Source organism: Hippocampus comes, unplaced genomic scaffold (genome assembly GCF_001891065.2).
Source record: "Hippocampus comes isolate QL1 unplaced genomic scaffold, H_comes_QL1_v1.1 scaffold267, whole genome shotgun sequence".
Lineage (NCBI taxonomy): Eukaryota > Metazoa > Chordata > Actinopteri > Syngnathiformes > Syngnathidae > Hippocampus > Hippocampus comes.
In genome coordinates this window covers 264503-288597 of record NW_017805049.1, presented here as the reverse complement: position 1 = coordinate 288597, position 24095 = coordinate 264503, and the positions used below count along the sequence as shown (strand labels likewise).

Below are 24095 nucleotides of genomic sequence, written 5' to 3'. Positions count from 1 at the left end.
CCCACAAAAAAAAAAAAAGGGGGGGGGGGGGGGGCAGTGGATCTGTCACTCCTTTCATTTTGAGTAAACTAAATATTGCCTCTGAGAAAGTAAATATTACCTCAAAGCGGAATCTCACATTGATGGCTTCTGCTTCTTTAAAAAATTGTGCATATTGCACAATGAGTACACATAAAGCCCCCATAAATATGATCCCAATATGGCAGATTAAAACTGTAGCCAAATCTGGACTGTGTCATGAAATGCTAACCAGCTTACCGTATATTGCTGAGGCTCAATATTGGCATTGGCTCAATGATGTCAGCGGCAGCCTAACTTGATACACACACACACACGCAACACACACACACACACACACACACACACACACACACACACACACACACACACACACTATAAGGCATGTCAAGTTTTTCCACCTAGTATCCGAATAAACAACGGTGGACATGGAAAGTATACGTTTGTGAGCTTCCTGTTTGGGAAAATGTGTCATTTGGAATTTTGATGGATTGTGTTGTAATAGTGGAGCTAGTTCCCGCAAAAACTTCTCCCACATCGAGTTTCTTTGCCCATGATTTGGCAGCTAGGCTGGGCAAAGATTAGCAATTTTCCAGTGACGGAATGAACAGTCATTTAAGAATTGTAGTTTAATTTAGTTTACTACTCAATACTTAGTGACCCCCTTTTTTTTTACTCTTGCAGTCGACAAATACTATATATAAAAACAATAAAAACTAACAAGGCTGCTCTAAAAACTAATTAAAACGAACTGAGTTTAAAAAACAAAAGTCAAAATGCGATCAAAAAAAAAACGAACAATGAAAAATCAAAAACTCTACCACTGATTGTTGATGTGCAAACACCTAGACAGGCGCAGCGAGGCTTGCACCGGCATAAAAATCAGGAGACGCCAGCATTTCTGCATTCGCCGGCTATGAAAATTGAGCCTACAGTTTGAAGTGACATTTATTCTCCAACCCGGAGAATTTTTATGATCCCACCATGCTTTCTTGTCACGTCTTGCACCTGTGTGCTCATTCATGCACCGTTTCAACCTGCAGGTACCCGATTACCATTCAATCGAAATTTCACTGTACTTTTTGAAGTGAGGAGAAAGTCAGCGTCAGCATGTGTCATTTCAGAAGACAACTGTCTGTCGTGATCGCATTTTATTATTATTATTTTTTTTGTCAGTGAACCGCGTCAAGAGCAATCAATCTCAATATAATGATTAGAACATTGCCACATGTGCCTGTTTTCAAGTGGGGAGCTTTGCCAAAACGATTTTTGACCATTTAAGGCAGAGGTAGCCAATAGGTCGATTGCGATGAACTGGTCGCAAATAATTGTACCGGCTGATTGCATACTTAAAAAATAAACAAAGAAAAAAAACACACATTTGCCAAAATGCTTTTCAAAAATGTTTTGTAACTCTTTACAGCACTGTGCTTTTTTTTTTGAGTCAGTAACCGCAATGCTATAGAATGTAAATAGTGACGTAGATTAGAGAAGTATTCTTTAAAAAAAAAAAAAAGCACATTAGCACTGTTGCCTTTATTTCAGCCTTTCTGTGTGTTTGGAAAATGTCACATCAGGTGATTGTGAGTGTCACACCAGATTGTCACCTATCCCTGCGGGCCAGATGGGGCTCACGGCATGTCAAGGCACTTGACATCGCTGTCAGCGCTGTCAATTGACCTCTGACTTCAGGTCAGCATACAATGGGAGTTAATGATGTGCTCACACTACTTCATTAACAAATACTGCACACCGAGAGTACACACAGAACAAGGGGGTCAAAAGAAGGGAATAGAATTGTTACTTTTCGTGGGGCCAGGAAGTAGGATGATACATATGCGTCACGGAGTGAAACATAAAGTTGATTAAATTATGACGGAAATGAGGCAACAGCGCACTGTGGCTCCTGCTTCCCGCCATAGCTTGAGGCAGAGCTCCGAGGAATGCACTGTGGTTCATTAGTACATCATTTTGTTTTTCTTACATTGTTGCGTCATGTGTTCAAATAGTCCCCTTAGTTGTTCTGAGCCCACATTGTTTTCTGTTTCTTTGTTAAAGTGACGTTTTTGTCATTTAAACTTTTTATATGTTGAGTTAATTCGTTTGTTGTGCAGATAGTTGTCCGGGGCCGAGTGTGACTTCACCTTTCCTCTGTCCACACTGTGTTGCAAGTAATGTTTGTTTCTCTTCAGTTTTAAAAGCCGAACAATGTTCAAGAACAGATTGTATTCAAACATAAGAGAAAAACCCGAATTTGTAAGCCAGTTTCCACCAAGTAGTACATGTGTCACATTGACAAAACTTGTCTGTGATGGGTATGATACCATTTTGTGGTGCGATTTAATTATGCCATTTTATCGCTATTTGATTTCGATATTACAGATGCATCTCAATAAGTGTGAATATTCTGGAAAATAAATGCTTTTTCTTTCAATGAGTTTCCGTGGTTCAACTCAAAATGTGAAAGTGTCATATTGATACTTTCCAAAAGAATCCTGACCTAATTTCGGTTTGAATTAATTTTCATTGATTGTTGTGGAGGCACAGTGGTCGACTGGTTAGGACGCTGGCCTCACAGTGCAGAGGTGCAGGGTTCGATTCCGGCTCTGGCCTTCCTGTATGGAGTTTGCATGTTCTTCCTGAGGCCTGCGTGGCTTTTCTCCGGGTACTCTAGTTTCCTCCCACATTCCAAAAACACTCAAGGCAGGTTAATGGAACACTTTAAATTGTCCCTAAGTGTGAACGCATTTGGTTGTTCATCTATGTGTGCCCTGCAATTGGCTTGCAACCCGTTCAGGGTGTCCCCCACCTAATTAATGGAACACTTTAAATTGTCCCTAAGTGTGAACACATTTGCAACCTGTTCAGGGTGTCCCCCACCTACTGCCCAAAGGCATGCTGGGATAGGGTCCAGCACACCCAGCGACCCTTGTGAGGATAACCGGATTCGAAAATGGATGGATGGATGCTTGTTATGTAATATTCGAACTTCTTGAGATGGTAAATGTGGGGGTTTTCATTCTCTGTAAATTCTAACAATCAAATTCATGGAAAATGGATGGATGGATGCTTGTTATGTAATATTCAAACTTCTTGAGATGGTAAATGTGGGGGTTTTATTCTCTGTAAATTCTAATAATCAAATTCATATCCATAAAATAACTTCGCTCTGTGCGTAATTCACTTTTAGATCAATTTCACTTTTGAACTGAATTACTACACTTGTATATCTGTACTTTAGAACCACCAATCACAGCGATGCAAATGGGCAGTGGGATCGGCTAAATCTTCATCAGACCCGCCCTGAAGCAGCCTTTAGCTTCACAGGGGCCATTGAGATCAGAATTCCAAAAGATAGATGCAGTAATGGTATTTGAAGGGAGATTGGATCAAGGAAAGCAGCATGATAAACCCTGAGATGGCCTCGAAGTTTCCTGAGTAGTGTGTTGCGTGGGATCGATACCTCTACCTCCTCTCCCTGACCTTGGGTTGACTCCAGCATTAGAGAGCTTTACATTGGTCAGCTCAGCTTCTCTTACAATTAGCAGGAAGCTTTATCCTGCAGCGGGATTATCTCAAACACAAGGGGTCATGTTACACGCAGCTCTTCCAACCCCCAGTCGCTCCAAAAGCCTCCATTAAAAATTGCTCGGTTGAAAATTCACATTTGACTCTTGATGTTTGTTTGGTTTGCTGATGGATTCCGGGCAGAAGTGAATGGAGTGGGAGATAAATTGCAGGGAGGAGAGATACAAAGATCGGCTGGACTTGAGGTTGAAGGTTGACTACTGTTAGTGCAACTTCGCACATCTGGACCGACCTCTGTTTCACCCCAGAGAATGTGATAAGGGCTAGCATCACATGCGCGCGCGCGCGTGTGTGCATTTGTGTGTAAAGGCTGATTTCTTCAGATTCTATCATAGACTGGAGACACTTTTGCCCTCCAGACAGTCTGCTTGTACATATTTTTTTTTCATTTCTCGCGGTTCACTCAAATTTGTCAATGTTATTGACCGCGGCGGACTGACAAAGCTTGGGAGGTTGTTTTCATGCAGTCTCAATGTCAAACAAAATGAACAAGAACATGTTTTTGGAATGTGGGAGGTAACCGGAGTACCCAGAGAAAACCCACACAGGCACGAGGAGAACATGCAAACTAACACACAGGAAGGCCGGAGCTAGAATCGAACCCGGTACCTCTGCACTGTGAGGTCAACACACTAACCACTCGCCCACCGCTTATCATACATGTTATCATTATTGGTGTATGAAAGGGATAAGATGATGTCCATATGTACTTCAGAAATTCCATCCCGGATTGCTGGACACAAGCTTCAAAGCCTCGGTAAATTTTGACCCGCCACTAGCAGGAAGTACATCCTCAGATAGGCCTTTTTCAGGATTGGGGTTGATGTTGGCCCTGAGAGACCTGAAGAGCCAAGGACTTGAAGGTCTTGATAGTTGACGCAGGGCTTTTGGACAAGCAGCCGTGCAGTAGGACGTTTCATGAAGTCCGTAATCATCTCTTGAGTCTTGAACGTGTCCTGCACCAAGTTGTGTTGGCTGCCAGCTGCTCCACTTCCTGTCAAGATACACATTGATGAGGACAATGACTGTGTGATGTTGTTTCTCCAGCCTTATTACACCTGCTGCGCCCTGATGCTGTGGATCCACTGGCAGGAGAACCGCTGAGGTGACGAAGCTTGGAAGAGAGGAGTTCTGGAATAATGTGTTGAATGCAGAGACGGATTCTCGCCAATAAGGTGTTCCAGGATGAAATGCCCATGCTTTTGTCTCCAGCAGACTTGATTGTAGAAATTGTCTTCTGGCACGGACTCCCTCAAAAGAGCATCAAACAGCTGCAGCTCATCCAGAGCACTACTCGGGATCTGAACACGTTAACCCTTTCGTGCACCCTGTAACCTGATAACATGATACGCTGCCCACTGTCGTAACCACTGTCCCTCAAAGGGTGAAATAAATGCAAAATGAATATTAGATCGCCTGGCCACCATTTCAGGGTGTACCCTGGGTCTACATGTTTCCGAGACTCTGAAACGCATGTCATCAAGATCATCCCATGATGAAAAATGACTCATTCTTTGCCAAATCATCTGCTCCAATGATCCTGATCCATCTGCAATTCATAATGCACTCATTAAGGGAGGCCGTCGGTGGCTTTGTGCCACCGTGACACAGCGCATGGTGATACTTGTGTTTTTGTGTTCCTACAATGGCATGTAATTGCCATGCAAATCAAAGAAGAATGCCCGTCGCAACAGTCGATGTTCTGCATGATTCAGTGGGTGGGTACAAAACATAATGTAAGAGATGAATGCTGACTCAAGTTTTCCAATTTAAAGCACTCCAAAAAAAAACACGGTGCTCTTATAAACCGACTGATTTGGCTTTCGGCCTGTGCTTTTGTTTATTTTGTGATTAACTGGGGTTCAGGTGTGGTTGGTCCAGGATCTGTTTTGGAGGCGATCGTCACGAGGGCCCAGACGGGTGGGGCAGCTCGGCTCTCATTAAGACCGTCCCTCGAGACCCTGGGCACCTCTATGATGGATTTCTCTTGGAAGTGGACAGGGCACAGCCACAATAGACCGACCCCTCTAATGGTCCCCCATACAGAGGCGATGAGAGGCCTCCTCATAACACAGTCATGCATACAGACTCATTTTCACACACTCAAATTTGTCCCATAAATAACGCAGCCAATGCCCTTTTTCTCTCCTTGGATCACAAAATACGTAAATGTTGACATATCTGATCCAGCAAAGTCTAATACCCACAATACATTGCTGCATCTTCCAGCTGGGGAACATTTCACATTTGCGAACACACACTGCATGACACAGCATGCTACTGATGGGGCTCTAGAGGGTCCTGACATCCCCTTTTTCCACCTGCCACTCTTGTTCCCAGCTGAGACCCACTGCTGCATTATTATCCACAGTCTAATTCTCCGTCGCCTCGTATTCACACCTCCTTGTGTCAATCACACCATCGTCCTAGTGGGCAACATAGTTACTCTAAGCCCCCCTACGAAAAGATCAATAGCCAGCGGCTTTGGCGAGTCTCGCGTATCAACCCACCGGGGAGTGTCGGTGAAGTATTGCGAAATTGCTAACTAAAGAGAGCTTCCTCAAAGGCAAACAGAGGCTTTATGATAAACTGCTGGCTAATCCCCGTGTTCATCATATCGGATGTTTGATCTTTCGTTCAAAGTGCCAATTAAGTCCGTTAAAAGACAGATTGCTTTTATCAGGAATTTCTCTGTTACATGTTACCAGCTGGTTGTTACAAAGGAGAAAAAAAACGGTGTAAATTTGTAAAAATAGGTTTGAGGGAATTTTGACTGGGTCACTTTGACCTGATCTTTTTTTTTATAAATACTACAACATGAAAATGAAATAAAAGAAAATCACTTCTCAACCTTCTTATAGGAAAATACACCTTCCCACTGTTCTGTTGTTACATAACAGTCATAGCAGTTGATTCTCTTCCGGAGAAGAAATAATACTATCCAAATGATTTATTTGAAATTCGCATCAAAGACAAATTTGAAAAGGACATAGGCGAGTTACATGTTTGAAATCCAAATCAATGATGTGGTTAAGATGATTTAAACATGGATGGCAACTTTTCAGAAGCAGAAAAAAAATAATTCAAGATATTGCAGAAAAACTTTCTCATGAATTGCAAAATAAACCCTCTCAGTTCCAACCATCTCCCAGGCAGTTCTCCCCTTTTCCTCTCCATATAATGAGGGGTGCAGTCTCCTCAACCAACTCCTAAAACCTGTCTGCACTTATGCCAAATACCGTATTTCCTGCACTATAAGGCGCTTCGGATTAGTAGGCGCACCTCCAATGAATGGCCTATTTTAAAACTGCTTTCATATACTGTGTTGCACGCAATGCAAAATAAGGCACACAGAATAGAAGTGACAATAGTGGCTGCGGCTGCACTATGCATCCACTAAATGGAGCTACGCTAAGGGGAATACAATGCAATGCTATCCAGATTTATTTATTTAGAGCCTTCACAATCGCTGCAGCTGTAACAAAGTGCTTTACAATATTTTTAAATACTACGTCCAAGAAATCAGAATATTGATCCATTTGTAGCTCCTTCAGGATGTAGCATGACGCTACATCAAATATGGAGTTTATACCTTGGCAACCTGTGAGAACTGGTCACAAACACGGACGTGAAACATATAAATACAAAGGGCATTACAAAACAATAAATGAAAGACAAAAGTTATGAAGACAATTGAGGCACACAAAGCTCATGGACACACATCCACAAAGAGAAGTCTTTCTCTGGATATTTAGCTTGCTAGCTTTAGCTTGTCTCCTTCATCCTTCGTTTAGTCAGTAGTTAACTTTATTTGTTTCATAATGGCTGCGCAGGACTCACAAAGTAATTGTCTGTTGGAGTGTGTGTTGGTGACTGCACATGTCAATTAGTGTCAGGCAGAACCCTTTTACGTTACAATTGGTTCCTGCTAATAATTACCACTGGATGGAATGGGAACACTAACAGGGAAACAATTCAATGGGGAATATAAAGAGACTGTGACACCATATATAAGGCGTATCGGATTATAGGGCGCACTGTTGACTTTTGGGAAAATTGAATGCTTTTAGGTGCACTTTATAGTGCGGAAAATATGGTAGATGCAAATCCAGTCAACCTGAACTCTTCTAATGGGTGCCATCACTTTGTATTTTATCACAACAACCAATAATTGAACTGCACAATCATGGTTTGAGTCCATTCTTATGATTGGAAGAGGACTGCATCATGTCTCACTGAGCATCACAACGCCACAGTGGTCCCATTGAAAGAAATGAGAGGGGCAGTAGTTCAGGCCTCCGTTTCAGGCAACCCAACGCATGAATAGAAAGGTTCCGATTTTCCATTTTGAGACAAACGCTCATCCAATCCAAGTGGAACGAGGCACACACGTATCAATAATTCGACTTCATTTGAGTTGTTTTTTTTTTCCTCCCTCTCTTCTGACTAGCTGTTACTGTAGTTGATGAGCTGCACACTCCAGTTGGACCCTCAGTACTTTCTGTCACATTTCAAAAATGTAGCACTTTTTATTTTCTACTTGTTTTGGTACACTGAAAAAAATGGTTTGTTGAATGAACTCAATCTTACTCCGTCAATCGTTGCATGAAATAAAATCATCTGGATCCAGACACGTTTTCGAAGTAGACTACGAATCACAGTGTAAATAATGATGGAATATAATTGTCCTATTATTTGCTACTGATGAATAATAATCCACTACAGTAGGTGGCAGTGGCACTGTCATTGTCAGAGTGTGTGCAGGTTAGCTCCTCTGCAGAGGTGCCCGTACAACGTTTTTTTAGAGACAAATGAAACTATAAGAGGTGGAGGGGGGTGTGTGGGTGGGGGGGGGGGTGGACGAAGCAAAAAAAAAAAAAAAAATCATTGAGAAACAATGCCTCTCTGTTCATGGTTACAGGATTTTTGTCAGTCGATCAGTCTGTCTGGGAAATCCTGATAAAATGACACATCATCTTTTTTTAACGTGTTCTTGAGGGCACTAATTAGTCTTTGTGTTAAGGTAATGACATGGTGGAGGCGACGGCGGGAGGGGCTGCTCTTGGCTTCTGGCTATTCACCGACAGATTGCTAATGGGGATGTTTTTGTATCTGCAGCCATCATTCCTGCATCCGTCACCCAACGCTCAAAACACTCTCGCAAAGCACACAAACATGAATTCGTACACACCAGGGTCCAGCGTCTGATAGCCAAACATTAGGATGTGTATTTTCAGTAAAAGAAATCACAGAAAACAGAAGTTTGCTTGAAAAATAGCTGACTGCGTGATTTGAAAATCTGTATACATCAAGTATCCGTGAGTGCGTGCAGACTGTAAGGCTCCTGCTGCTCAGGCTACCGAGAGGACAAAGGAAGTCTGCAGTCTGCGTGTCTCATTCTGATCCGATGAAATGTATTCACTGTGTGTGTGGGTGTGTATGTCAGATTCATAAACAGCTTGGGGAGGTGACACTATTGATGGCTTCTTTAGTTACCAGCACATATGAAACCTTTGCCGATAAGAGTGGCACGACGGAACATCCATATCTATTCGTGTCCCTCATGTGTCCTTCTTCTACTTTCGGGGTATATAAATCTTCAGTTACTCATGACTGTGTCTCTGGTAATAGAAGATTGGCTAAAAATAACACCGCATTTTCTCTATCACATATGTATTTAATATTTGCAGCATGTTTATTTTGTTTTCTTGTCACACAACATTTTTCCAGGCCAGATTGTTATAATAAACTCATGAGCAACTAATATAAATAAATGTTCCTGCCTGTGTGGAATTTAGATGTTCATAGTTAAATCCCTGAGGAACACCATTTTTTTTTTCTTTCTCCCCATTGATGACAAATCCTGCGTAAATGACTTCCTTGTTATCACGGGCATTTTTTTTCCAGTTGTGTCTTCAGGTTCTAGCTCAATAAAAGGAATCCAATAACACTCCGGCCATGGGCAATAGGCAAAATGCAATCGATCATGTCGGATAATTATAGAGCTTTGTCAATAACTGACATCAAGGGCATTGCTATACAACTAAGCACATTCATCATCGTTTCAAAAGAGCTACAGTACAATAAGACATGCTGATTCAGTGTATGATGCTGCTTGGTCAGGCGGTCAGGTGTGCGTGGCAGGTGTGGCGGCAGATGTCTCCGTCTGGTCCTGTGGGGCCTCTTGAGTCATTTCTCTCGAAATGAGTCCCATCTGCTGGCCTTCTAGCTTGACTACAGACAAGCGCATAGTTTGACATCCAGTCAAATATACCATCCACGTTTGTGTGGTTACTGTTCCCAATGTTAGTTCAGGATCATTGCCAATTGACACTTTCAGTAAGACATTCATTTGCGTCAGACCCAAGAATTGAACGTGCCTGTCGAAATACAGCAAAGATCAAGGGAGAGTAGATTGTTTGGCTTTGTCTTAAATAATCAGCACATAAAGATCAGTGTTTAGACAAACATTTTTGGTTTTAGCAAAACAATTTGACAAGAACGATAAACGATTACATGGAATAAATCTTATTTAGGCAGCACTTGACTTGGCGACTCTCGTCACAACATAGTCTAATCTTCTTTGCAGGAGTATGATGCCCAAAGCGCTGAATGGCCAGATCGTAATGGAGAAGACACCGCGCTACTTTGTTACCGTGGAAACACCAGCGAGAGTCCACGCGATGTCACAAGAGGTGAAACTGATCGTGGTCGTGCGGGACCCGGTGACCCGAGCTATATCCGACTACACGCAGATCATCTCCAAGACACCTGACATCCCTTCTTTTGAGAGCCTCGCCTTCAAGAACCGTACCACAGGTGAGACTCTAATAGCTCAGCCTCAACCAAACTTAAGTTTTGGCGCAGTGGTAGTTTCTCCATCGTGACCAAGTCGAACTGTCCTTGTTCAAGGCACTGAACCCCAACTCAGTTTTGTCCTGCATCATCAATGTGTGAATAACTTATTTTATAATCATATATCGTATTTTCCGCACTATAAGGCACTTTGGAGTAATAAGGTGCATCTTCAATGAATGGTCTATTTTAAAACTGTTTTCTTATATAGGGCGCACCACAAGGCGCATAGAATAGAAGCGACAATAGCGGCTTCGGTTGCATTATGCATCCAATAGAGGGGTAGACTTGTGATATGATTAGAAAAAATGATAAGAGCCAGTCTGCTGATGTACAGGGCTGTGTCTAATAGCTATTTTTATAATGGGTGACAAATTATTTGAATTGTCTGTCCTTTCTATAACATTACTTATTCCTTGTATGTACAAGTAGCTTGCCTACAATACAATACAATACATAATTGCTGATGCAGTATTATTGTGCTTTCACAAGAGCTGCAACTGTGACAAAGCACTTTACAGAACGGTGAACATAAAATAACAAAATACGGTAATACAGCACAACAGAACAAAAGACATGGACAGTCATGCAATCGTAACCACTATTCCTGCATATGCCTTGTTGTTGGAAGCAGTTGTAGATGAAAGTTTCCTTTCACCAGTGGATCAGAGACGTCATGCTCAAGACGTGCATGACGTCCCACACGTCTGCTACAAGCTAAGTTTGAAAGTAAACAAGAAGCTGTAGCATCCACTGGTGAAAAAAGACATTGGTTCACTTCTCCTGTCCCATTTAAATCCGCTTCAATTTCAAGTGCCATCTCTCAGTTCCAAATACGCATCCTCGCTCCACGCGCTTCAGCATCCATCCATCCAGCCCCACCAACACAGATTGTCCAACAGTGCAGACATCTCTGCTGAGCAAAACAGGGCTGTGAAAAATGCTGTCCATTACAGGAGCAAAAAACACAAGGGGCTGTCAAGTGGCGACAGTCAATAGCGCCGACATTCCCCCCATCAAAATCAGTGCTGATGCATGCGTGCGGCGGAGAAGCACTCTTCTCCTTCGACAAAACCAAATACATTGACAGTTCTTGGTGTCATTGGCAATGTTCATTTTCAGTCCTGTACTGCATCTCTGTTTCAGGCCTGATTGATGCTCAGTGGAGCCCTCTATGGATCGGCCTGTACGCCCAGCACATGGAGCGGTGGCTGGCCTGGTTCCCCCGGAGTCAAATGCATCTGGTCAGCGGTGAAAGTCTCATCACTGATCCAGCTGGGGAAGTGGGGAAAGTCCAGGACTTTCTGGGTCTCCAGAGGATTGTAACAGACAAACACTTCTACTTCAACAAAACAAAAGGCTTCCCTTGCCTGAAGAAACCCGAGGGGAGCAGTAAACCCCACTGCCTGGGGAAGACCAAAGGGCGGACGCATGCTTCGATCGACCCGGAAGTGATGCAGAAACTGAGGGATTTTTACAAGCCTCATAACCAGCATTTCTACCAGATGGCGGGGCAGGACTTTGGATGGCAGTGAAAATGTCAATTAGTATTTTGTTAGCACAGTAATCATTCATTAATTGAGAAACATTTTCTCTGAAACCCATGAATATACACCAATGCTCCTTTTCCACTGTACGGAACTTAGTCTTCTCTCCGCAACACTTCTATTGACAAAACAAGCTGTATTTGTTGTACGGTAGCTATTCAGCCGGGGTTCCAAGCACACTGAGTATCCATGATACATGACGAGAAATGACAAAAATAAATGCACACTTATGTTTTCCTGTTGCTTCTCATTCTTCCCTTGAGGACAATTTGTCTCATTTCACAACCACACACCGAAAAGTAAATACTGCGGTGCAGTTATGGGAAAATGAAGCTTCAAATTTACTTCATGAACCAGTTGTTGTATTTCTTTGACTCCTGTAGATGGCACTCTCTGTTCAACATTTTGCTGAAAGCACACTGACTTGAAATTTCTTGAACAGCTTTATTTTGTTCTATCTAAGGGTCAAAATAAATAAATAATATAAAACAACTCGTTCATGAATCAATTTTGAAGCTTTATTTCTCATCGCTAATATACAGGAGCCCTGATCAAAGTGCTTTATTTTATTTTAGTTTACTTTCCAGATACCTGCAGTGGTACTATTTTGAAGTGGAAAACTGAATGTCTCAAAACAAGGCATGTGGAAAAGTGGCTTATCCATCCATTTTTCGATCCGCTTATCCTCACAAGGGTCGCGGGGGGTGCTGGAGCCTATCCCAGTCGTCTTTGGGCAGTAGGTGGGGGAAATACTGAACCAGTTGCCAGCCAATTGCGGGCACATACAAACAAACAACCATCCGCACTCACACTCACACCTTGGGACAATTTTGAGTGTTCAATCAGCCTGCCATGCACGTTTTTGGGATGTGGGAGGAAACCGGAATGCCTGGAGAAAACCCACACAGGCCCAGGGAGAACATGCAAACTCCACACAGGGAGGCCGGAGCTGGAATTGAACCTTGTACCTCTGCACTGTGAGGTCGACGCGCTAACCACTAGACCACCGGGTCCGCCGGAAAAGTGGCTTATATCGACTAAAATATTCGAACACTTAGAGGAAGTGAAAAGGTGTTTCCGTTCTTCCACAGAAGCCCTTGAACACCTTTGCTGGAACAGGTTGCAACACAAATGTCTGAAGTATCTTAAGCGAGGTACATACCGATCGATAATTGGGTGTAATTTGTGGCCAATTTTCCACATCCAATTAAAGTCAGCAAATATCCCATTATCAGAGATATCTGAAAGATTTATCCTGAACGATTATCACGTAATGTGGTCGAAGCCGAAACATTATAAACGTTCAGTATTTCTGATCTCAAATCTTAACGTGTGGTCAACACCGAGTTAGGCTGAGGCACAGATTTGTGATTATGAGGAAAATGATCAACAGCTCATCGGAACGCGACCTGGAGATTTTGCAAATGCAACATAGTTACCAGATAAGCCTATTTTATAGTTTTTTTTTAATGCTACTCTCACTCTCATTTTATATTTTTGCCGTCTGGAGGACTTGCTGCCTCACCAGTCAGTCTTGGTAGGTCTACTACGACAGCACCTCTGGCTTGGAGACTCAAATTGTCAGTGGAGATATCATTATGTGTGTCGGTTCCTGTGTTGGTCCCTTTGAGCACATCTGACACTTTAAAGAGGATTAAAAACACACAACTGCTTTTTATGTTAGTCCTTAATCCTCACCAAGTCGATCAACGCATAGGCCTGTCTACTGAGTGACATCATCCAAGTATTGTTCCCGAAAAAGAGATGCATATTTTATGTGGCAAACGTCGGAGTGCGGTGAGCGAGAGAATCTTTAAATGAGCTCGCATTTGTCTGAGTGGTTTTGTATTCTTAAATAATGAATGTGGCTAAATGGATGGAGTTGGTGGAAGTGATGGGAATCACTTGGCCCCTCGGCACGTGCCGGACTGTACGCGTGTGCGTGCTGTGGCTCGGGTCGGCACATTTGAGGGAGTGAGAAGGCCAAGTGGTCTCACAAAGATGCCCTCCTCCCTCCCCCCCATCTGCTGCTTGCAAGTCTCTCTGCAGCGCTTGATTTCTTTGCAAATGTAACCCTATTAATTTCAATAAGTTGCTCTGTTGCACCGTATGTTGATATATTTAAAAATAAAAACAAAGATGCAACAGATACTTTTTACGACCTAGAAGTGATTTGAATTCACGTCGCCTACGTTGGAATGGGCTCTATAAACGAGCCCCCCCCCATTTTGTTATTTCAACAGGTTACAATAAATCACAACTGCTGACTGTGATGCCCTCTTGTGGCCAAAATGGTAAACACTTCAAATTGAATCTGCCTTCCAACCTATACTGTATCACAAAAAACAAACAAAACCCCCCTACAAAATGTATCCAAAGGAAACGACACAAAAGTGCTACAAAAATAATAAAATCGAATTTCGATTCCAACCATGACGTAAGAAAGTTCCACATTTGTCAATTAAATGAACGAATGACACACGGCATACTCTTTCAAATACATTTAAATAACTTGGTTGTGTTTTTTAAATGTGTACATTTATATAGTAACACAACATCGAGATACATGATCGGGTCACACAGAATGCAACCCTTCAACTGATCACATTTGGCAGTTGGCACAGTTGTTACTAGAGAACGAAATAGCGTTGCCATCAATCGTGTGAGTGTCTACGACAGTCATTGTTTGATGGAAAGCATCCTATAGCGAGCCAAGGCACTCAGCATAGCCTGTCGAGACTTCTGCGACCACTGTAGTCTACATTTTTTTTTAATATACACATTTACACTCTTATGAAGGCTGTACAGAAATTATTCTACAAGACCCAAGCTCCATTTTCTCCAGATCTCATCTTAGTGCAGTCACAAAGATTCGGCACTTTTTCATTCAATTTAAATAAATAAATAAACTTTTCAAGAATGTATTTTTTGTGCCCACTCATGATACAATACTGTATAATAAGACCCAATACAAAAACTTTCCAAAATATTAAATGCACATGGATTATGATCAAAGTCTCATTGGTGGAGGTAATGAATCTCTGACATCATCAGAAGTGACCATTACAAGATTTGTGAAGGGAAACTATTTGAGACTCTATCTTAGATCTGATTTCACTGAACAAGTGCATGTAGCAATTTACAGGGCGGGGAACTAAAACAATCAGTTCTTATGTTGACCATTTAATGCACCCTGTAACCTGATAACACGATAAACTGTCCACTGTAGTAACCGCTGTCCCTGAAAGGGTTCATCTGCAAGAACACATTTTACTTTTTTGTTAGTACCCCCCCGCCCCCTCCCCAGTAATTAAAACCCATGACATAATGACGTTTGATCAATTAATAGCTCCTCTAGCAGTATTCTTCCCCCTGCTGGCCCGGCAGGTCGTTGAGGTCCAAGAAGATGGAGGTGTTGGAGAGTTTGCGGCCGTTGGACGAAAGGTCCAGCAGCTCCTCTGCAGTACTTGGCACCGAGCTGATGTACATGTCCCACACCTGCTCGGGAGCGTCCAGCTCCAACAGCTTCTGCTTGATCTTTAAGTTCTTCTCAATGTTCCTTCGCTTGTGCTTGAACTCCAGGATGGTTTTGGTGTAGCGGTTGATGGTCGTGACGGAGGACGCCATGCACGCTGTGAAGGAACTCCACGCTAATCTAAAGAGAGGAGCGTAATTTAAATGTCACAAATACGGGACATTGAAATCCTTCAGAATACAGTTCCAACTAATTCGAAAGAAACGGCGCTGAAAAACAGCCGTGCACTTGTGCTGCCCTTTCAAACCAGAACATTGCACGTAAGAAGTATGCACATGTGTAGACTCACATGTATGACCAACTGTAGTCCCATGTCTGAGGTTTCCAGTCTTCGGGGCCCAGACTGACAGTCAGCTGGAAGGCTGTGGTGAACATCATGTGGGCCACCATCCCCAGCAGGCCTGTGAACACACGTAGAAAAGAAATGATGCACTTCTGCGGCATCACCACTTGGGGTCAGTATAACATTATATGAAACAGTGGAGTCAGCCTATCGTTCAGTCTACTAACCAAGCAGATTATTTTGAGGTCGTGATGTAACATATATTTGAGTGACAATTCCACATTTTCGATTAAAAAAAAAAAAATCCCCATTCATTCCAAATGACACATTCAACAACCTTCTCATCATTTCCGTTTGAAATTCTTTAAGTTCTCCTCAATCGCTTCACTTTGAGAATGATTCTGTCATGATTCTGTTTGATTAGAATACGTTTTGATTTTGTTTCGTCGTGTGCTTTGGTCTTCCTCGTTTGGGGGAAACTATTTGAGACTCTATCTTAGATCTGATTTAACTGAACAAATGTATGTAGCAATTTACAGGCCAGGGAACTAAAACAATCAGTTCTTATGTTGACCATTTAATGCACCCTGTAACCTGATAACACGATAAACTGTCCACTGTAGTAACCGCTGTCCCTGAAAGGGTTCATCTGCAAGAACACATTTTACTTTTTTGTTAGTACCCCCCCGCCCCCTCCCCAGTAATTAAAACCCATGACATAATGACGTTTGATCAATTAATAGCTCCTCTAGCAGTATTCTTCCCCCTGCTGGCCCGGCAGGTCGTTGAGGTCCAAGAAGATGGAGGTGTTGGAGAGTTTGCGGCCGTTGGACGAAAGGTCCAGCAGCTCCTCTGCAGTACTTGGCACCGAGCTGATGTACATGTCCCACACCTGCTCGGGAGCGTCCAGCTCCAACAGCTTCTGCTTGATCTTTAAGTTCTTCTCAATGTTCCTTCGCTTGTGCTTGAACTCCAGGATGGTTTTGGTGTAGCGGTTGATGGTCGTGACGGAGGACGCCATGCACGCTGTGAAGGAACTCCACGCTAATCTAAAGAGAGGAGCGTAATTTAAATGTCACAAATACGGGACATTGAAATCCTTCAGAATACAGTTCCAACTAATTCGAAAGAAACGGCGCTGAAAAACAGCCGTGCACTTGTGCTGCCCTTTCAAACCAGAACATTGCACGTAAGAAGTATGCACATGTGTAGACTCACATGTATGACCAACTGTAGTCCCATGTCTGAGGTTTCCAGTCTTCGGGGCCCAGACTGACAGTCAGCTGGAAGGCTGTGGTGAACATCATGTGGGCCACCATCCCCAGCAGGCCTGTGAACACACGTAGAAAAGAAATGATGCACTTCTGCGGCATCACCACTTGGGGTCAGTATAACATTATATGAAACAGTGGAGTCAGCCTATCGTTCAGTCTACTAACCAAGCAGATTATTTTGAGGTCGTGATGTAACATATATTTGAGTGACAATTCCACATTTTCGATTAAAAAAAAAAAAATCCCCATTCATTCCAAATGACACATTCAACAACCTTCTCATCATTTCCGTTTGAAATTCTTTAAGTTCTCCTCAATCGCTTCACTTTGAGAATGATTCTGTCATGATTCTGTTTGATTAGAATACGTTTTGATTTTGTTTCGTCGTGTGCTTTGGTCTTCCTCGTTTGGTTTTGTGGCCACTTGTTGTCATCCGGGTCCCTTTGTGTCAACCAATCAGCTCCCTCAACGCTTTGGATCTTGTTCAGGTGTTCCTTGTTCAGTCAGTCAGTCAGTTTGCTTGTATTTAGTTTCCTGCGTTCTGTCAGTCTTTGTTAGATTGTTGTGTTTCTGTCATGTTGTTTATGTTCCTGTTAAAGGTTTTTGTTTTGTTTGTTTGTTACTTTGGGTTCTTGTGGTTTTCAGGCCTTTTGTTTATGTTTTTGATTTAGTTTTTCCACTGTACCCCTGCAAGTGGTTTTTGTTCAGACATTTTGTTTGGTCTACCATAGGTCCTCTACCATGACCGTTTCTCAATGTTTTCGCAATTGCGAACATTCAAAAACAATTTCAAATGTTTCATCAACATATTGTACATGTTTCACCAGTATAATTCCACATCAGTTGATATCATTCAGTGTCGTTCCTCGACATTTCCTCTTTCAAGATCGTTCCATATGATTCAGCATCAGTCCAAATTTTACATTATTCTTCCACATCATTCAATATTGTTAAATATCAATCCACATTTTTCAACATATTGCACATTTTTCACCGATATCATTCAGTATCGTTCTGTATCACATCATATATTTGAATGCCTTCCAATGTCATTCCACATGATTTAATTTCATGATAACTCCACATCATTACATTTTCCGCAGTCAGCATCTAGCATCCGCCCCGCCCCCCTCCACCCCAAATGGCATTTCTAGTTGTTATGTTGGTAATTTGGAACAGTGTAGACTGAAATGAACTACATCATTTCCATTCCAAGTTCCATAACTGTATTGTTAGGAACAGCCTGAGGCTTATGCAACACTGTAAAATAATGAGAATAATAATAATAAGTAATCAACACTGTGAATGTGTGCACGTGTTTCAGAGTCATTTTCCGCCCAAACACGAGCCGCCGGGGGATTTATCTCACAGAAATGTATGTATTCATACATTCATCTCAAATTCATGAGCCAGATCTTGGGTTGGTGCCTGACGTGGACAAAATGAAGCGGAAAGGAAAAACGGCACATTTTATCCAACAATCCACTTAAGTGCACACACGTGATATTATCAGACAGCTTTGTGTCAGATTGAGTGTTATAAATTTGAGATCCTTGTCTTGACACATTCACTCAAGTGGAACTTTCAGGCCCCAATGAGGTTCCACCCTTTTGTACGCAAACGATCCTCTTGAAACAATTTTAAACCTACACACCTGATGGTATGGCCCTTCTGTTTGAATTTGATTAATGTGACAACATGATGCCGTGAACGAGGGTTCCGCAGCACCTGGTTGTCACGAGTCTCGTAATTAAGGATCGATGTGGTTTTGCGAGCTCCCTTTACGGCAGCAGTAGGTTGTTAACACAATGTAAAATATGAGCTGTAAAATCATTGTGTTGGTACATTCTTGTGGTGTTACTGTTGAGTGGCCATGTTTACGATAATCTAATTTACATACGAATTGTCCCCACAACAGATTTCTCAAATCCTGATAATGTCATGATCCTGCCTTGTTTGCTTGGTTTTCTAAGTCTACAGCTGGAGAGTGGGCGTTCCCTTACAAGTTGCACCTGCCTCGAATCTGGCCTCGTTACCTGTCTGCTTTAAAAGCCAAGCTACACCCACAACTTGCTGTCGGATTATTAGCCTTGCTCACGACTCCGTGTCCAAGTGCTTGACATTTTGTCTCATAGATTTGTGTTCTTTGTAAATATAAATACAGTATATATATATATATATATATAAATCTCTTGTCTGGGCCTATGTTTGTGGAATTCAATTCTGTCCGGAGCATTCCGTACACCTGAGAGCCAAGACCAGCTCGGCCTGTTGAAGGTACAGAGTAACTTTTAAGTGATGGTAGGTGCATTCAGTGCTTCATTCACAGGCACTATAATGCAGAAATGCCCCACTGGTGCAACACCAAAAGGTAACCAGACCTTCAGTGTGTTTTTTTTGCATCATCTATGAAGAAAAATTTGGCAGTCTTTACTCTCATACAAGTCACAAGATAATTTTCACGTGTGTCACTTTTGGACTAGACCACACAATTTTATATGCACACAGCTACGTCGCAACTAAAGCATTCATATTGAAAGAATGAGGTCATATCGTTTCCAGGCAATACCGTGAAATAAGACAACCGAGTGAAATTCCACTTTTGATGTGAAAGATGCAGCAGTCCATGGTCTTTTGATGGCACAAAATCAAAGAGAACGAGTGGACCAGTAAGGGCAAAGCAGACAGCAGTCCGTCTGCCATGTCGTTCACTATACACATGCATGGACACTGCTGTAATGTCCTCCGACCTTACGCGCATGAAGATCAGAGTGCTGCTTTGTTCCGGTGTCTCAGCAGCTTCATTTACAAGCGGGTATACCGCTCGCTTTATGGACATAATTCTTGCTATGCATTACAACAGTGTTTTTCTTTATTCCCCTCTTTGTCTAATATGTGTCTATTGTCCAGCAGTAAATTGCACACGTCACGTGTCATTCGATCCAACATGGTTGTATCTGTGTTTTGAAAATGTTGCCATAAAAGTGAAATATATTAATCGAGAGGTCTATTTTTCAGCTCTTATGTCTTTTACAAAGTTAAACTCATCCCTGAACTATGAGGGGTACCTAAAAGCATTCAATTTTCTCAAAAGCCGACAGCGCACCTTATAATCCGATGCTCCTTATACATGATCAATGTTCAGATTTTTTTGTTGACGCAGTATTTTAAATGTTCTGACACTATTGTAGCTTCTATCTCATGCACCTTATAATGCGGTGCACCCTATAAATGGAAACAGTTTTAAAATTCATTGAAGGTGCGCCTTATACTCCGAAGCACCTTATAGTGTGGAAAATACGGTACTAGCAATCAAGCCACATGTTAAGAATAATGAATCCTTCCTTTAAATATCGTAAATGTACTTTATATTTATATTTGAAATCAGATCTGTGGGCTGGAGGAAATTAACGTGCGGTATGTTCTAGAATCGTCACCCTGAACAGCGCATGCAGCAGCCCTGCCCACCGGGAAATCGCCATGCCCAAATTGCTACTCCGGGCTTGGTGGTGACTGAACTCACGCCTGATGATCAGTGAGCGTGTGAGTTATGTTTGCTGTAAATTTTAACTACCCTCCTGCTTGAAGTGGGGTCCATAAACATGTAGTTGGATGAGTTTGGTGTGGAAGAAATTGAAAGCCGTGACCTCAACTCCCAATCAAACACAAGCGAGCGAATGGAGACAGTGAGCCAGACCCTATCTCTTGTGCAACATCAGTTCAGTATTCTCTCCTTAAAATGCGAGCAGTGTCCTCATACATTTGTCCGTAAAGTGTAACTTTTATCTTTCTTCCTCATACTCGCCATACAGACAGTTAAACCCTAAAAGAAAGTGCTGTTTTTATAGTGCTAGTAAAGCTCCTCAGCCACATCACAAGTGCATCGCCAGGCAGTAAAAACAGAGCTCCGTATTGTCCTTGCACACTCTCACCCTGTTCGTACTCCCTTTATTATAACCATGGATGATTAACAGCCGGTGGAAAAAGTAATCTTGTGTACTGTAGTGACTACCAGAACCACTTTCAATAAATTCATCCTGTTAAAAAAAAACAAGACAAAAAAAAAAAAAAAACTTAGATTCCCATGTTGAAACATTTAACAAGCAGATTTGATGATGAGCTTGGAGAGGTGAGCCATAAAGGGGGCTGAACTTCAGTTTTGTTTTGTTTTTTTGTGTCCTAGCTTACCTATAAAAACCACAGACCCAAGACAACTCGAAGTTCTCCTTTCCAATTATTAAAGTCACATAAAACGCGCACAGTGGCTATAAAGTTTCAGGTACGATTGAGATAAACAACACCAACCCAATGGAGGCTTTTATTTTGGATTGATTTGGTCAGAAATAAAATAGAGCAAGCATAGAAATGCAAATGAACATTTCCACACCTGTTCAATCAGTTGTTTACCGGTTTCGATCATACCCTGTTAGGCAAACAAAGAAAACACATTTTATGCCATTTTTCTTTATCAAACCAGCGTGTTCAATTGCAGCCAGAAGATGCTTGAAGACTCATAAGACAAGAGATAATTACCCTCATGAATAAAACGAACAAAGACGACTTTGGATGCACATAAATGTTTTGAACAGATGTTGTTGATGCAGTCGGATGTCATTTTATCTGACGACCAAAACGTTGAGACAGAAAAAAAAAAATCATAAGAATTCATATCTCACAGAAAGCCACCATTACATAAATGGCCAACGTTGGAAAAACTCATCACATCTCCAAAACCATCACTCTAAACTTATTCATTTGAATAAATAAATGAAAAGATCAAAATGACCAAATCAGGACTTTTTTTTTTATGTTATTGTTGCAAAACTGTCTAAGCCTTTGCTGTTAATGTATTTTTTTTTTTTTTTTTTTTTGCTGGGTATGAAATCTATCTTTTATGACAACTGTCTGGAAGTTTCCAGACACATCTTGTATGGGTTTCAGTGGTCACACTATATGATGGAAAGGAAAAACAGCATCATCCAATGCAACCTTCAATAGAAAGGTAACTTTAGGGCTCCAAGCATGTTTATAAGTGATTCAGCTCATTTTTTTTGTTTTTGTTTTTGTTTTTTGGAGCTGTATTACTCAAAACAAATCGCTTCACTCAAGTTAAACATCCCCTGCAGGTAAAGCAGACTGAAATATAATGACAATAACAATATTAAATAGCTGTCTTGCGTCATGGATGAAAAATATGATTTGGGGTTTTAAAAAAGAGACATTAAAAAGTTGTTGAGAGTGAAATTGATTCCAATGTGAGATAAACACATGGTGGCTGAAAAAACGGCAAATTTGGAAGGGACTTTTTGAATCCACAGAAGTCTATTCGGAAACATTAATTATCTTTTGTGTGTGTGTGTGTGTGTGTGTGTGTGTGCGCGCAGTAGGGCTCATTTGTGTGAAATAAGCGTTATGTTTCTCAAAGGCATTAGACGTGCCACCAGTGCAAACTTCTGTTTCTCTCTGTTTTCTTGTTTTTCCTTTAACGTTTTTTTTTAAGCAGGAGAAAATTGAGCTCAGAGGGGATTGCATAATAGCCTTTGATACAGATCAGCTGTGAGTTAATTTGTCACAAAAAAAAAAACAAAAAACAAGAGTTGTGCAACAAGAACAAGACGGCAAGAAGGTGAGAAGTGTTGCAGCACATGAGTGGGCTCCTATTCCAAGTCATTTCTTTATTTCATTTAAATTGATTTTAACAAAACACAAGTCGCTTACAATTCAATTCAATTTGTAGTGTTCTGGCATTGTAAAATGTTGTTTTATTTTAATTTATCGTATTTTCCGCACTATAAGGCACACCTAAAAGCATTCAATTTTGCCAAAAGCCGACTGCGCCTTATAATCCGAGGCCTCTTATTTTTATGATTCAATATTCTGATTAATTGAATGTAGTATTTTAAATGTTCTGTAAAGCGTTTGTTAGCGCGGCAGCGGTCGTGAAAGTGCTAAAAAAATAAAGCTGTATTGTATTGTATTCTTTAGCGGAGCTCCATCTAGTGGATGCATCACGCAACCGCAGCCACAATTGTAGCTTCTATTCTATGTGCCTTATAATGCAGTGTGCCTTATATCTGAAAACACTTTTAAAATAGTCCATTCATCAAAGGTGCGCCTTATACTCCGAAGCACCTTATAGTGCGGAAAATACGGTACTTAGTACGTGTGCACTGTCCATGTACTCTTTGATTTATAGTATGACGTCAAACTGGACATATAAAGATTTTCTTTCCAAACAGTTTGTTGAGTCAAACCCCAATAGAATGAAGTTGCTAAGTTTCAACCTTGGGAGCACTATAGTGCATCTGTAATTAAATGGACACAAAGCGTATACATTCAATTACAGTTCTTCAATGTGGACTGAAGAGTGAGCAGAGGCTCAATTATTTAGCCGATGGGTCTTAAGTAGCGGGGAAGTCAATCATGTCGAGAAAGTCGTTGCGGCCAAGCAGACTATCTTTCCCTGCACCCAGCCTGGTGGTCAGCATCATTTTCACACAGTGGATTAGAGAGAAGGTCATCATTAATTCCTTCACCAAGAGAGGTGGTGGCTGACATGAAAAGTGGTAAGAGATCTCAGACGGCTTTAACTGGCCTCAATAATAAGCTTGGTTGCCGAATAGAAGTGTCTTGAAGATTGACTTCAGTATTTTTTTTTCCCCACAATAATTTAGTAGGCTTTTGTATCGGCTATAAATATATGCACTTTAAAAAAAAACAAAAAAACATTCATCCATTTTCCGATCTGCTTCATCCTCACAAGGGTCGCGGGGGGGCTGGAGCCTATCCCAGCTGTCAATTTAGAGTGTTCCATTATCCTGCCATGCATGTTTTTGGAATGTGGGAGGAAACAGGAATACCCGGAGAAAACCCACACAGGCACGGGGAGAACATGCAAACTCCACACAGGGAGGCCGGAGCCTGAATCGAACCCTGCACCTCTGCACTCTGGGGTTGACGCGCTAACCAGTTGACCACCGTGTTGCCCTAAAAAC

The 24095-nt window shown here is 41.7% G+C and overlaps 3 protein-coding genes across 3 annotated transcripts in view; 1 reads left to right on the top strand and 2 right to left on the bottom strand.

Annotated features, from left to right (window-relative positions):
- The window catches only part of hs3st3l (heparan sulfate (glucosamine) 3-O-sulfotransferase 3-like), a 21917-nt gene extending 9675 nt beyond the window's left edge, over positions 1–12242 (top strand). Inside the window, exons 2-3 of the mRNA XM_019864438.1 lie at positions 10196–10425; positions 11608–12242. Of these exons, the coding sequence (XP_019719997.1) occupies positions 10196–10425; positions 11608–11996 (619 nt within the window). The 3' untranslated portion in view covers positions 11997–12242. The remainder of the gene's footprint in view (positions 1–10195; positions 10426–11607) is intronic.
- A 2252-nt stretch (positions 12243–14494) lies between these two features.
- On the bottom strand, positions 14495–15997 carry LOC109512597 (germ cell-specific gene 1-like protein). Its single transcript, XM_019864439.1, has 2 exons — positions 15833–15997; positions 14495–15663 (listed from the first exon to the last, which is right to left on the bottom strand). Exons 1-2 carry the CDS (start codon positions 15985–15987, stop codon positions 15363–15365), a joined length of 456 nt encoding a protein of 151 aa, XP_019719998.1. The 5' UTR covers positions 15988–15997; the 3' UTR covers positions 14495–15362.
- Positions 15998–16306: 309 nt separating this feature from the next.
- gsg1l2b (gsg1-like 2b) overlaps positions 16307–24095 on the bottom strand; it is an 11428-nt gene continuing 3639 nt past the window's right edge. The window contains exons 3-4 of the mRNA XM_019864440.1: positions 17045–17158; positions 16307–16875 (exon numbers count right to left, since the gene is read on the bottom strand). Coding sequence (XP_019719999.1) covers positions 16575–16875; positions 17045–17158 — 415 coding nt within the window. The 3' untranslated portion in view covers positions 16307–16574. The remainder of the gene's footprint in view (positions 16876–17044; positions 17159–24095) is intronic.

What these genes read in the sequence shown, in the direction of transcription:
- LOC109512597 (XM_019864439.1), bottom strand. Translation starts at nt 15,987, where the DNA reads ATGCCGCAGAAGTGCATCATTTCTTTTCTACGTGTGTTCACAGGCCTG. An exon ending in GACTACAGTTGGTCATACAT is followed by an intron (nt 15,664 to 15,832) that starts GTGAGTCTACAC and finishes TCCTCTCTTTAG; the next exon opens with ATTAGCGTGGAGTTCCTTCA.